Source organism: Myotis daubentonii, chromosome 2, assembly GCF_963259705.1.
Source record: "Myotis daubentonii chromosome 2, mMyoDau2.1, whole genome shotgun sequence".
Lineage (NCBI taxonomy): Eukaryota > Metazoa > Chordata > Mammalia > Chiroptera > Vespertilionidae > Myotis > Myotis daubentonii.
Window position 1 is genome coordinate 126,026,201 of NC_081841.1, and position 15,026 is coordinate 126,041,226.

The 15,026-nt window shown below is 42.9% G+C and overlaps 1 protein-coding gene and 1 pseudogene across 4 annotated transcripts in view; one reads left to right on the forward strand and one right to left on the reverse strand.

The window, feature by feature from the left end:
- LRCH1 (leucine rich repeats and calponin homology domain containing 1) overlaps positions 1–810 on the reverse strand; it is a 257,491-nt gene extending 256,681 nt beyond the window's left edge. The window contains exon 1 of one of the 4 annotated variants that reach the window (XM_059684471.1): positions 211–806. In XM_059684471.1, coding sequence (XP_059540454.1) covers positions 211–520 — 310 coding nt within the window. In that variant the 5' untranslated portion in view covers positions 521–806. Of the gene's footprint in view, positions 1–210 lie in introns of all 4 variants that reach the window. The other 3 variants (XM_059684473.1, XM_059684470.1, XM_059684472.1) reach the window with 3 other exon arrangements.
- A 5,351-nt stretch (positions 811–6,161) lies between these two features.
- On the forward strand, positions 6,162–11,079 carry LOC132228299 (putative elongation factor 1-alpha-like 3; annotated as a pseudogene).
- Positions 11,080–15,026: the final 3,947 nt, after the last annotated feature.

Consider the following 15,026-nt stretch of genomic DNA (forward strand, 5'->3'; position numbering starts at 1 on the left):
CTCTCCCCGGGCTGCACTGCCCTCCGCCGAGCGAGGTGGGGGTCACCGTGCCCTCTGCCGAGCCCGCCTCGACCGCGCCCACGCGGTCCCTTACTCGGGAGAGCACCGGCCGATGGACCCCCAGCGAGGCGACATCTCACACTGGCCGCTGTGTCGGGGAAGGCATGACAGCCAGGCAGCACTTACACCCACTGGCTGCCCCTCTCTCACCTGCCTGCACCGTGTCCGAGAGGTCGTGCCCGGGGGTCGCGGTCCTGGGAAATTCCTTCAGTTTCCTAGCGCTGAGGTTCAACCCCCCAGAGTTGACGGCTTCCTCCAGTGCGCGTTCCAGCCCCCGGTTCAAGGGTAGGTTGAAGCCCCCGCTGCTGCCGCCGCTGCCTCCCGCAACCCCGCCGTTGGCTCCGGTTCCTCCGTGGTGCTGATGGTGGTGGTGGTGATGGTGGGGATGATGATGTGGGTGCAGAGTAGACACCGAGAGGGCAGGGACGAAAGATTGGGGTTCGCTTCCCGGCGTCGCCATCTTCTCCCGGGCCCCCACCCCCACCCCGCTCCGCCGCTGCAGCGGGGGGCGTCACAGCTTTACCCAGGGAAGGGGAGCCGGCACCAGGTGCCGAGTTCCTGCAGCGCTCCACCGAGAGATGCTGGGAGAAGGGGAGGACGGAGTGGCAGGCGCAGAACGAGGGGCTGACGAAGAGGCGGCAGTGGCAGCTCGGTCTCGAAGGTTTCCTGTCCTGGGGAAGCTAAGGACTGCAGCGGCGGCAGCGGCGGTGGCAGGCAGCGCGCATGTGTCTCCACCCTCCCCAGCGCCCTCCTCTGGGCCGCTCTCTCCCCTCCTCCCCCGGCTGCTCTCTCCTCCTCTTTCGGGTGTCAGTTCAGCTCTGAGACTTCCTACGCGGCGATCCTGGCTGGCCCTGTCTGCTTGGCTGCTCTCTGCCCGCAATCCCGGTACTGGGAGGGGTGTGAGCGCCTGTGCAGGGGGTCATTTTCATTTGGACTCCGAACTCCTATTTCTTTTTGCTGCCCAGGTCGGGGGTCGGCGGTAGGGGACAAGAGATTTTAGAGGTCTAAGAAGACGGGGACCTGGCAATGAATGCGAATTGAAATGCAGTGAGGTCACGGGGAGGTGGGAGGTTATCTCAATTCTGCGAATTATTCTGGCTTTTTGACCCAGAGTTCCTCCGGAGACCGTTTTCCACTGCGCTGTTAAGCCTACAGGCAACCCCTGGCATTTGAGTTCATACAATGAGCCAGGCTCTGGTCTAGGTAGTCTACATTATGTCATTAATCCAGGAGCCCCAAGAGCAGGAAAAAAAAACCAAAAGTTTTTTCCAATGTACAGAGGAAATTAAGAAACTTGTGTAAGGTAACCCAGACACTCAGAGGTGGACCTGAATTCCAGCTTGCAACCCTGAGTGTGTGATTGCCCTCCTGCCTGCATACTCCCAGGTGCTACCAGGGGTAGGGAACCTTTTTTGTGCCAAGGGCCATTGGATATTTATAACATGACTCGGGGCCATACAAAATTATAAACTTAAAATTAGCCTGCTATATTTGGTCAAACATTTAATGAACTTATCCCTAATGCCTTGGCAGGGCCAGACCAAATGATTTCACCAGCCTCTGCCCCTGCCCCCCCTCCCACCACCACCACCAGACATTCCCCACCCCTGTAGGAAAAACAGATTTCCTGAGTGATGATAGAAAACTGCAGACCCAGAAAGGAAGGACTTTCAAAATGAGTGTAGTTTTTATGGTGGACAGAATACATTGTCACATGAGGGAGAAGAGCTGCCTATGCCTGACTGAGCCCCAGAATTGGATGGTGCAAGGAGAGGTTAGAAAGCCAGTGATCCCAGCGGCCAATAACTCAGTTACAGGTTGAGTCTGTGCACAGACACATTAGTATTCTCCTGCATCTCCTTTTCCTCAACCCCTGGGGCACAGAAACTGACATGTCTGCTTGCAAACAAATTCACGTTTGTTCAGATCAAGGCTGGGACACACAGACCAGCTAGAAGATTGATCAAGTCCCACTCCTTTCTGAAGTTTCAGCTCCAACTCTCTAGGACAGTGATTTTTATTTTTATTTATTTATTTTTGCCTTATAATCATTTATTATTAACAAGGGGCCCAGTGCATGAAATTCATGCACTAGGGGGAGGGGTGTCCCTCAGCCCAGCCTGCCCCCTCTCACATACTGGGATCCCTCAGGGGATGTCTTAGTGATGGCTTAGGCCCGTTCCCTGCTCCCCTTGGGGAAAGGGCCTAAGCCGCAGTCTGGCCTCCCTTTGTGGGAAGTGACTGGGCTGATCAGGGGAAGGCACCAGCCCCATCACCCCGCTGCTGCAGCCACTGCCAATCACCACAGCCAGCAAGGTTTTTTCATCAACATGGACTCCAGTCCCTTCACCATGAAAAAATGACAACTTTCTTTAGGCATTTTCAAGATGTGTCTTTCATATAATAATAATTTCTTTATTATTTTTTTATCCTCACCTGAGGATATGTGTCCATTGATTTTTAGAGAATGTGGAAGAGAAAGGGAAAGACAGAGAGAAACATCAAAGTGAGAGGAACACTTTGATTGGTTGCCTCCTGCATGAGCCCTGACCTGGGCCCCAGCCAGGGAGGAGCCTGCAACCTAGGTACATGCCCTTGGTCAGAATTGAACTCAGACCCTGCCATCAGCAGGCCAAGGCATTATCCACTGAGCCAAACCGGCTAGGGCAGGATATGACATTTTTTAGCCCTCCAGCAGCAGACCTTCGTTTTTTTCGCCAGGAGTGTGGTGAAAAACCCTAGATCACCTTTTTGGATTCTTATTACCCAAGTTACTAAGAATATTACCAGTGGCATAGAGGGAGCTTAACCAATGAGTGGTCAGAAAGGTGTTTCCTCTGTAGTTCACACCAATTAGCCCCCCCCCCCAAGGCCTGAAGCCTCTGGCCCAGGCATCAGGCCTGGGCAGGGGACCCCAGACTCCTCTGATTGGGCTTTGCCCCCCACCCAGGCCTGACGCCTCGGCCAGAGGCATCAACCCCCATCTCCCCCCGATCACCGGCTCTGGGGCTTCTGGGGCCGGCCTGTGGCCCAGGATGGCGGCTTGTGCTGGCGGCTGAGCTGTCCTGCCCTGCCTGCAGTATGCAAATTAGCCACCATCTTCGTTGGCTATTAATTTGCATATCATGCTGATTAGTCTATGGGAGGCATAGCGAAGGTACGGTCAATTACCATGTTTGTCTATTATTAGGTAGGCTATCACTTTAATTCTTTATTGTTTAAAGTATTACGTATAGTATTACATATGTCTCCTTTTTCCCCCATTGACCTCTCCCCAGCCACCCCCAACCCCCCTAGTGTCTCTATCCATTGGTTATGCTTATATGCATGCATACAAATCCTTTGGTTAATCCTTTACCACCACCACCACCCCACCCCACCCTGCCTTCCCTCTGAAGTTTGACAGCCTGTTGGATGCTTCTCTGTCTTTGGACCTATTTTTGTTCACCAGTTTATGTAATTCATTATATTCAAGAAATGAGTGAGATCATGTGATATTTATCTTCCTCTGACTGGCTTATTTCACTTCGCATAATGCTCTCTAGGTCCATCTATGCTGTTGCAAGGGGTAAGAGTTCTTTCTTTTTTACCGCAGCATAGTATTCCATTGTGTAGATGTACCACAGGTTTTGAATCCACTCATCTGCTGATGGGCACTTAGGCTGTTTCCAAATCTTGGCTGTTGTCTGATTTCTTGGGATATATTCCTAGAAGTGGGATTACTGGGTCGAATGGGAGTTCCATTTTTAACTGTTTAAGGAAACTCCATGCTGTCTTCCACAGTGGCTGCATTCCCACCAGCAGTGCACAAGGGTTCCTTTTTCTCCACATCCACACCAGCGCTTATCGTTTGTTGATTTGTTGATGATAGCCATTCTGATGGGTGTGAGATGATATCTCATTGTCATTTTGATCTGCATCTCTTGGATGATTAGTGACTTTGAACATGTTTTCATATGTCTCTCGGCCTTCTGTATGTCCACTTTCAAAAAGTGTCTAAGTTCTTTGCCCATTTTTGATTGAATTATTTATCTTCCCTTTTTTTAAGATGTATGAGTTTCCTACCATACAGGCCTCTAGGGCAGTGATTTTTAACTGGTGTGCCTAAGAAGTTTTAAAACATGCAATACCTGACTATTTAGTCAGAGGCACTGACCTCTTTTCCCTTAGATTATCAATAATAATAATAAAAAGACAACAGCCAGCATAACAATAGCTGTCCGTTATGAATGAATCAAAATTACACCTATTTTTTTTTGTCAGATTGGCAAAAAATATATTTTTTGGTGTGCCGCAGAATTTTAGTAATTAGTTTGTGTGCCATGAAATGAAAACGGTTGAAAAATCACTGCTCTGGGGCCTTTATTTTTGCTCTACACCCAAGGCTTGACTGTCACTGTAAGTTACTTGGCTAGTGGAAATGAAGATGTGGGTAAAGTAGAAAATGATACAACCCAGGGATTAGGGGAGCCTGTCTTTTAAGTGGTAATGCAGAAAGGTGATGGTCCAAGCAAAAGTCTGGAACTTGTGACTTCATGGACTTCGCGCTAAGGTATGGCATCATGTTTGTCACTTGCATTGCTGTGTGCATAGTTGCACTTGTTCCTGCAGGATTCTAGGCTGAGTGAAACAGTCTGAACTCAGAGGAGACAAGCGCCACCTGCTGGTATCCTCTTCCCAAACCTCCTCTCTCACCAACCCCTTTTTTTCACTCAGACTCCCAGTCTTTTAAAAACCAGGCTTGATGGTAATGATAATAATAACAAATGAAAGTTTACTTACATAACTTATAAGAACTAACCTACCTTCCCCTTTCTTTGCTGGTTTTCCCCCAAAAGGGAAGTGAGGAACAAAGAGAGACGGAAAAATTTTTCAAATGAAAACCTTCAGCTAAAGCCAGGTGGTAGTTTCGTGAACTGTTCGTAGGGTGTAGCTGAATATGTTTGTCAGACTGCAATCGTAGTTCAGACTACAAATTGTGGTGATGTATTATATAGGACATAATCTTTTTTTAAAAAAAGACCACCAATTCTTTTTCAGAGGAAATGATGGAAGGTGAGTACAGGACTTGCATTTTAACAAATGTTCAGTTAAATATATTAGGTTGACCTAATCAATATAGCTTGCTTTACATTCTACAGATTACTAAAGAGTAAACTCCTTGAGGGAGGGAACTGTTCATCTTTGCAACTGCCTCCCCACATTCCAAAATCTAGAGAAGTACTTTGTACACAATGAATATTAGTAATTGAACATTGTACAATAGACCAAGTATTCTACAGGTTGTCATTTGTTGCTATAACTTTCAAACGAGGTCCCTGAATAAAGGAGTTTTTCCTGAAAATGGAGGAGAATATTTGACCATTGAAACTGATCTCAGTTATTTCTAAATATTCAAGCAATTCAACAAGCCATTTTTGTTGTTGTCTTGCTTCTTCACTTTTTTTTTTCTTCAATTAGGTGGACATCTCCGTTTTGTTCGATACCCTTTTTACTTCTTCTAAAAACAGTTCCCTCTTCTTGTTCCACCCTCTCTACTCTATACATATAGTCATCTGGGAGCAGTTGTGTTACATTGACCATACTGGCTGTCTTGGTTGGTCCAGAAGTGGACTTCTAACAGATCACCCAGAGGATCCTGATGACGTTCAGACCCTAGATTCTGATGGTTCCTGACTCATATCTTTGCTTGCTATGAGATATCCAGTATATTTATAATACATTCTGATGTTTGCTTAAGTCAATTTTATTTGGTTTTCTGTCAGTGCAACCAAGAGTTCTAAATAACACATTCAATTTACCATATTTTGATCTTTATTCCCCCTTGTATTCCTATATAGCCTCATTTTAGATATCCAAAAATCTTTTTTTGAAATTTTCTCACATTTATTTATTTATTTATCTTTAAATCTTCATTGTTGAACGGATGAAAGTATTACATATCCCCCTTTTTTTCCCCATTGACCCCTTCTAGCTCGCCCCCACCCCCTTCCACCCCAGGCCTTCACCATACCACTGTCTGTGTCCATGGGTTATGCAAGTTCTTTGGTTGATCTCTTCCCACCCACCCACCCCCACCTTCCCTCTGAGATTTGTGTCTCTGAATCTATTTTCTTCATCAGTTTATTTTCATTAGATTCCACATATGAGTGAGATCATGTTATACTTCTCTTTCTCTGACTGGCTTATTTCGCTTAGCATAACACTCTCTAGGTCCCTCCATGCTGTCTCAAAAGGTAAGAGATCCTTATTTTTTACTGCTACATAGTATTCCGTGGTATAAATGTCCCACAGCTTTTTTATCCACTCGTCTACTGATGGGCACTAGGGCTGTTTCCAGATCTTAGCTATTATAAATAGCACTGTTATGGACATAGGGGTGCATATGTTCTTCCTGATTGGTGTTTCAGGTTTCTTAGGCTATATTCCTAGAAGTGGGATCACTGTGTCAAATGACAGTTCCATTTTTAATTTTTTGAGGAAACTCCACACTGATTTTCATAGTGGCTGTACCAGTCTGCATTTCCACCAGCAGTGTATTAGGGTTCATTTTTCTCTACACTCTCACCAGCACTTACTTGTTGATTTATTGAGGGTAGCCATTCTGACAGATGTGACATGATACTTCATTTTCATTTTAATTTGCATCTCTCAGATGATTAGTGACTTTCAGCATTTCTCCATATGTCTCAAAATTAATATTTTGCAAACTATTTGGGCAATGGCAACAGATTATTTTTCATGCTTTATCTTTATACCTTTCAATCATTTCACAAAGTTAATGGAATTCAAATTGTGGAGAAAATAGAAATATTCTCAGCTTAAAATATTGACTATTAGGAGAAAAGTAGATCCATTTCATCAACAAATGAAGACATTTTAGAAACCGTTTTTTCCCCCCCCAAAAAAATTCTTATGCTAGCCTAGCTGGTATAGCTCAATGGACTGAGCATCGCCCCATGGACCAGAAAGGTCTCAGGTTTGACTCCCGGTCAGGGCACATGTCCAGGTTGTGGGCTTGGTCCCCATTAGAAGGCATGCAGCAGGCAGCTGATGGATGTGTCTCTGTCATCAATGTTTCTGTCTCTCTCTCCCTCTCCCTTCCTCTCTAAAATCAATAAAAATATAAAATAAAAAATTATTATTATCAGAAAAGATAATAAGACTCTACATTTAAGACCCAACTCTTTTAGTCTTGCCTAAACAATGGAGCTGTGGGCAAGCTTACAAGAACCTAACTTGTTAAGAATGGTAGACAGACTTGGGCATAGTTATTTAGCCCATATTACCTTCTCAGAAAATCACTGAGAATTCACTGACCAACCAGAACTCAAGGCATTTGCTGAGAGGTGGGCATGGTCAGCTATGTGTGTCCTTCATGATCCTGACTGCCCCTCCAGCCACAGCTAATTGGACAAGAGGAGCTGACACAGGCCCAGTCATCCCAAGGCAGATAAGTTCACCCATCCTGAAAATGTAAGCAAAAGCACACTGAGACCATAGTCAAATAACAACAGGCATTTGAACTCAAAGGCAGGCAGAATTCAAGGCTTATTCACATTTCACCTTGACATTCTCCAACTTCTCCACTTTAGTTTTCCCCTTTCCTAAAAAGGGAGCAAGAATATTCTGTTATTCCCTCCACATGCTTTTGGTACTGTATCTGTAAGTATCAGTAAATACTTATCTGTAAATGATCAGGGTATGTAATATTCATTAACTTTTAAGTACATCAAGGGCAGAACGCAGACCTTAATTTTTTAGCCCACTGCCTAGAAGATTCAATTGATAAAGTTATCTGACTGAGATATTTGTATACCATAGGCAACTAGTAACACCAACATACGAGTAAATTCCCCAGATCATAATAATATTATCTAAGACATATTTAGGAAATATTTCTATCATTCTATAACACTAATTTGAACCAGTTGATTAGTGACAAAATGACTTTGGGAAAAAGAAAAATTAGGACAATGTTTTTTTATTGTTATTGTTTTTATATATTTTTATAGAAGGATTTTTAGAAGGAGGAAGAGAGAGGGATAATGATAATTGGATGAGAGAAAGACTTCTCTTTCTCTGGATACCTTCTTATTCACTGTGAATGTTTTACTTGTGCCTCTATAATGCCTTTTTAAGCAATTAATTATTTTTAATACCAATGAGGACATTGAGGGTGGATCAATAGTTATTTGTGAATTTCTGGTGAGCCATGAGGAAGATTTAAGTGATATAATACTCTACTGGATGAATTGGAAGTGAAGAAGCCAGAACATTGTTATAGTGATAAAATATGAGATAGCGGAGGGTTTGGTTTACAGAGAGGCACAGGGCATGCAGAAAAATGGATGGATGAGAAATATTTGGAAGGAAGAGGCAACCGGGCTTCAGTATTCAACAAAAGTTGGCTGAATGGCTTAGAAGTCATAGGCAATGTTGGGTGTTGGTGCTATCTCTGCCCTGTGGTCATATCAAATGCCAAAGATAAGGGCAACGTGGGCAGTCCTGTTTTTGAGAGCACAGTTGCAGGACAGCTTATGATCATCCAGACTGCAAAGGTAAGAGGAAGGCAAGGGAATAGAAATAGTAAGTGTAAACTACTTACTTCCAAGGATTTGGAGGATAGGGGGAAGGAAAAAGGTTTAAAAGGCGACCAAAAATATGGCAAATAAAGCCAAGAAAAACTCGTTTAATGTTTAAGATAGAAAAGATATGAAAGAAGAAGAGAAGGCCTGTGAGGAAGATTGGAATGCCCATAAGGAGAAAGTTGGAGTGAAGGTGGATGATTGGAGGTATGACTGCCAGGAAAAGGGAGGAATATTAGAAAAGGGTAGAATCCATGATAGATGGAAGGACTCAAATGCCTTCTCTGAGCAGGGAGTAAAAAAGTCAAGAGACCTAAGTAAGAACATTAACGTGCCAAGTAGTAATTCAGACACCTTTAAGATTGTATGCTTCTTTTGTTTCCACAACAGGTTTGCCGCCAGAACACACCACCAAATCAAACCCAAAATGGGAAAGGAAAAGACTCATATCAACATAGTCATCATTGGACACGTAGATTCGGACAAGTCAACCACTACTGGCCATCTGATCTACAAATGTGGTGAGATCAATAAAAGAACCATCGAAAATTTTGAGAAAGAGGCTGCTAAAATGAGGAAGGGCTTCTTCAAGCAAGCCTAGGTCTTGGATAAACTGAAAGCTGAACGTGAGTGTGGTGTCACCATTGATATCTCCCTGTGGAAATTCGAGACCCGTGACTATTTTGTGAGCATCATTGATTCCCCAGGACACAGAGTCTATCAAAAACATAATTCAGTCACATCTCAGTCTGACTGTGCTGTCCAGGTTGTTGCTGCTGGTGTTGGTGAATTTGAAGCAGGCATCTCCAAAAATGGGTAGATCCATGAACATGCCCTTCTGGCCTACACACTGGGTGTGAAACAACTGATTGTTGGTGTTAACAAAATGGATTCCACTGAGCTGTCCTATAGCCAGAAAAGATACAAGGAAATTGTTAAAGAAGTTAGCACCTACATTAAGAAAATTGGCTGTGACCCTAACACAGTAGCATTCATGCCAATTTCTGGTTGGAATGATGAGAACATGCTAGAGCCAAGTGCTAACATGCTTTGGATGGGAAGTCACCCATAAAGATGGCAATGTCAGTGGAACCACGCTGCTTGAATTTCATCCTACCACCAACTCGTCCAACTGACAAGCCCCTGCATCTGGCCCTTCAGGATGTCTACAAAATTGGTGATATTGGTACTGTCCCTGTGGGCTGAGGGGAGACTGGCGTTCTCAAACCTGACATGGTGGTCACCTTTCTCCAGTAAACATTACAACGCAAGTAAATTCTGTTGAAATGCACCATGAAGCTTTGAGTGAAGCTCTTCCTGGGGACAATGTGGGCTTCAATGTTAAGAACGTGTCTGTCAAAGATGTTTGTCGTGGCAATGTAGCTGGTGACAGCAAAAATGACCCACCAATAGAAGCAGCTGGCTTCACAACTCAGGTGATTATCCTAAGCATCCAGGCCAAATCAGTGCTGGATATGCACCTGTGCTGCATTGTCACATGGCTCATATTGGTTGCAAATTTTCTGAGCTGAAGAAGATTGATTGCTGTTCTGGGAAAAAGCTGGAAGATGGCCCTAAGTGTTTGAAATCTGGTGATGCTGCCATCGTCAATATGGTTCCTGGCAAGGCCATGTGTACTGAGAGCTCTCTGACTGCCCTCCTCTGGGCTGTTTTGCTGTCCGTGACATGAGACAGACAGTTATGGACAAGAAGGCAACTGGAGCTGGCAGTCACCAAGTCTGCCCAGAAGGCTCAGAAGGCTAAATGAATATTATCCCCAGTACCTGCCACGCCAGACTTAATAGTGGTGGACGAATGGTCTCAGAACTGTTTGTCTCAATTGGCCATTTAAGTTGAATAGTAAGAGATTGGTTAATGATTACAGTGCATCATAAAACCTTCAGAAGGAAAGGAGAATGTTTTGTGGACCATTTGTTTTATGGGTTGTTGTTTTATTTGGTGTATTATTAGTTTTTAAAATCAATACTTTTTAATGGAAATGACTTGACCAAAATTCTGTCACAGAATTCTGAGATCCATTCAAACAAAGTTTAATGAGAAGAAAAAAGATGGTATGCTGAAGGGTTAAGAATCTAAATGTATACCATCTGCTGAGAGTAGAACTGGAGGTAGGATGTGGGAAGATTATGAACATTTCTAAAAAACAAAACAAAAAAACTCCATTGTAATTAGAAATATTCCATCTTTGACTTTCAGCTCTAACTAGCAAATTAACCTATCACTGAAATCTAGATTCTGCCTACAACTGATGTTTTTCCTCTTGGGTATGTCTATTTGTTTATACTCCTATGGATTTGCAAAATCTAACATGTCTAAAAACATATAGCTTGGTATTTAAGATTTAAAAAAATAAACTTGCTCCTAATAAAAGACCAGTCCTCTCCTAATATCTCTCTGTAGACAAGGCCACATCTCGGAGTTTGTTCATAGCAGGCCATGCCCTCAGCTAGGGAGGCCTCAGGAATCTTGTCCAACTTCCTCATTCTTCAGGTTGGGAAACTGAAATAAATGCATGAAGGTGAATTACCCAATGTTAATCAGCTGGCCAGAATGAGGACTAGAACTCAGGTCTCCATTTCCTATCGTGTTCTCCTTGTCCCTCATGAGAACAGAAATTACCGACTATGCCACTACCTGCCATGTTTGGACATCTATTCCTGTCCTTCCATCAATGTAATTCATTTGCTTTTTGCCTGGGTATGACTTTATTAAAGGGAGATCATCTAGGATGCTCACTTACAGGGATACTATTGGGTAAGGACTCTCATGGGAGCTGGTCCAAGGTACCTGAGATGGCCTAGCTACTTATCTCTGGAACAGGACAGACAGGATGCCCTGTGCCAGTGGAGGGGTGACGTAAGTACGCAAAGACCAGGCAAAATCTAAGGCTATGATTATTCAGGATCTGTTCTGCTGTGATTAGAAAGGTTGGGCTTCCTTGGCCTCCATACCAGTGGCTACAAAATATTCTGGGGGTGCAGATCCTTTCAGGTTCTTTGGCAAGAGATACACCCTCTTCCAAGAAAAAAAAATGAATGTTAAATCCTACACACACTAAATTGTATATAATTTCAAAGGCATTAGAAATGCTCTGAACCTTCAAGGGCTGGTCAAGCATCATCTAATTAATTCTGACTTTGAACAAACCTTCCTATTGAAAAAAGCTCAAGAGAAGTAATTTTTTCCATGAGACTATCTCAGAAATATTGTTTTATATACAGCAAGTTTTTCTTCTCCCAAAGCCCTGATATTTTCCTTGGGCCCAGAGGGAATTGTGTGGCATTGGAACTGTCTTCCAATATATAAGGAGAGTTGAAGGGTAGCTGAGGTCATGCTGATGGTGAAGATTCCTCTATGCTGACAACGGGCCCCTGTATTTAACACTAAATTCCTCTCCAGGCTTCCATAGCCACACACCAGCTTTGATCCACCTCCAGCCTATCCCAATCTCCTCCCACAGGCCAGGTTAGATTATTCATGTGTGTTCAGGCCCTTTCCAGTGTTTCTACTATCTGACTAATGATGGGGTACCATATTTTAGCAACAGGATATGGGCACCCACTTACAGGTTGGTGCAAGATCTGCCCTCATGAAAACCAGGGCTTACCAGAATGTGGCTCACTCCTCAGTGACACAAGGCATCTCTTTTGCATGAGTCTACAATTAGAAAACAAATGACTGGGGTTCCTCCCACTGTGGGCTGAGTTTGTGGTAAGTGGCATACATATATGTCTGAGCTACCTTTAAGCCATCCCTCACCTTCCATTTACCTGGCAACTTAGAGCAGTTTGAGTTGTTTCACATTACGTGCAGATATTATTTAACTAAACAAGCCATTACTCCTACAAAGTTAACAGATCAGGATGCAAAAGCTTTATGATATATTAAACAGATTTTCACCCAACACCATTCCCAAGGGGTTCCAGATTACTCAGGTCACTCAGTGAATTATGACTGAGAGGAAAAGCATGTTTGAAGCCTGATGTTAAAAAACAAACAACAACAACAAAACCCACAAACTAGATATCTGTAACACAATAAGTCTTCACACTTCATTAAATGGGAAACTGGTAAGCATACAGGTTACCTAGTATGATTGGCACTTCTGTGTATCAACTGGAGACATAAAGATGCATATTCCCCAGACAATGGACTGTAACTTCATGATCAGAATCACACATTTTTGAAGTCTTTGCTACTGGTTAGGTTACACTGTTCTCCACTGGCTGTTTCTAATTATATGTACCTCTTTCTGTACACAGGAACGTTTGGTTCCAGAAAGCTGCCTTAAGCAATATCTGCTTTGCTTTATCATGCCTGAAAATCCATGATCATCTAAGTTTAAACTTTTCTAAAAATGAGGCCAGGCTTTTATTCACTTTCCCCCTTAAACTTCATTTTCAAATTAAAAAATAATTTGATTGCAAATAAGATATTAAATGCAGGGCTTTTAGTAATTAATTGTTTTCTTAGTCATTAGCTATAGAATCAGTAAGCAAACAAATATGTGTTCAGCATTTATTAGCCAAACTTGCCTAAGAGAAAAGCCAGAGGGCTGTTGTACATACATGGAGAGAAGTGAGAGCAACAGTGATAATTTGGTATTAACTTAAAATTTATTTTTGCAAGTTGTAATTTAAGTGCAAATTTGCAACCATTGACCTTTTATTTTTTCTTAAAATGAGTAAGTCAGTAAACTTTTATAATCTATCTGATTAATAAAATCAAAATTCAGGGAATAATGTGCATAGTAACTATGGTGCTAATTGGATTTCTTGAAGGCCAAGGTCATTGAAATACTGTATGTCACAGAAAAATAACTGAACTGAAAATGAGGATACAGCTCTATTCCTAGCAAGGCTGCCAGTCAGCTGTGCTACTATAGCCAAGTCATTTAATTTTCTTGGAACTCAGTTTCCACATCTGTCAAATAAGGAGAGTGAAGAGTGTTTGCCTAAGATCTTCTTTCTCTGAAATCTCATGACTCTCAAAATTACAGCTTAATCAATAATTTCAACTTTCTGTTCTACCAAAAGTATTTTGACTCTACTTTCACCCAGGGAAAGATGCATCTCTAAAGTGTTCCTGTAAAGTCAGAGTAGGATAAAACTATTAATGGCTACTAAAGAGCCTGAGGCTTGTGAGTGTTACAGGATGGGAGGGGGCCTTGTCCCCATGGGTTGCTGGTGGCAATGGAGTTCTAGGGGTACCACTGGAATAAGTATTTCTGCAGACGCCAATGGGTGAATGAGATATGGTAGAAAGTTTTATTTCTGTGGAATTATACCTCTGGGTATCCAAAGTCCCATTTCCCATAGTCCAATCACAGAAGAAGTATAGCTGGGACTTCAGCAGAGCTAAAATCAGAGCCAGTGTCCAGAGTTTTCTTTCCATGTCAGAGCAGAGTTCAATCCAGCCTCAAGCTAGCTTCACTTGTGTTTCCCAATGCAATCCATTAAACTATTGCATGTAGGGTCTGCATGGCTATGGGCCAAACAGATGAAAGCAGTAAAGCCAAGTGCAAGCCAGATGCCAAGAGAGGGAGAACTCCTTTATTTAGAGCAGGGGTCCTCAAACTACGGCCCGCGGGCCACATGCAAATACAAATATTGTATTTGTTCCCATTTATTTTTTTACTTCAAAATAAGATATGTTGCCAAAACCGGTTTGGCTCAGTGCCTAGAGCGTCAGCCTGCGGACTGAAAGGTCTCAGGTTCAATTCCGGGCAAGGGCATGTACCTTGGTTGCGGGCACATCCCCAGTAGGAGATGTGCAGGAGGCAGCTGATTGATGTTTCTCTCTCATCGATGTTTCTAACTATCTCTCTCCCTCCCTCTCTGTAAAAAATCAATAAAATATATATGTATAATAATAATATATATATAATAACAAAATAAGATATGTGCAGTGTGCATAGGAATTTGTTCATAGTTTTTTTAAAACTATAGTCAGGCCCTCCAACGGTCTGAGGGACAGTGAACTGGCACCCTGTTTAAAAAGTTTGAGGACCCCTGATTTAGAGGGTTATGTATACCAAATTTTTCAAGTGCTTGCAGTGGCCACACCCATTCTGACCAATGATCTCTGTACCCAGGTGTAATTGACAGACAACTACCTTCCCTATGTCATCCCAACTTTACTGTGCATGCATCTATTTTTCCTTTGTTGTATTCTTTCCTCCAAATGTTTTGCAGAGAATAGACCAGAGGTTCCTAGGTAATGGCAAAGCTGCAGCTTCCTGGTGAAACTGCCCAAATGACATGCCTATAGTGTCTGGCCTTCCCTTTGTTCCTTTTCTATTATTAACAACTCGCTAATTACAATGTTACCAATAGGAGAAACTAGTATCTTGAATAT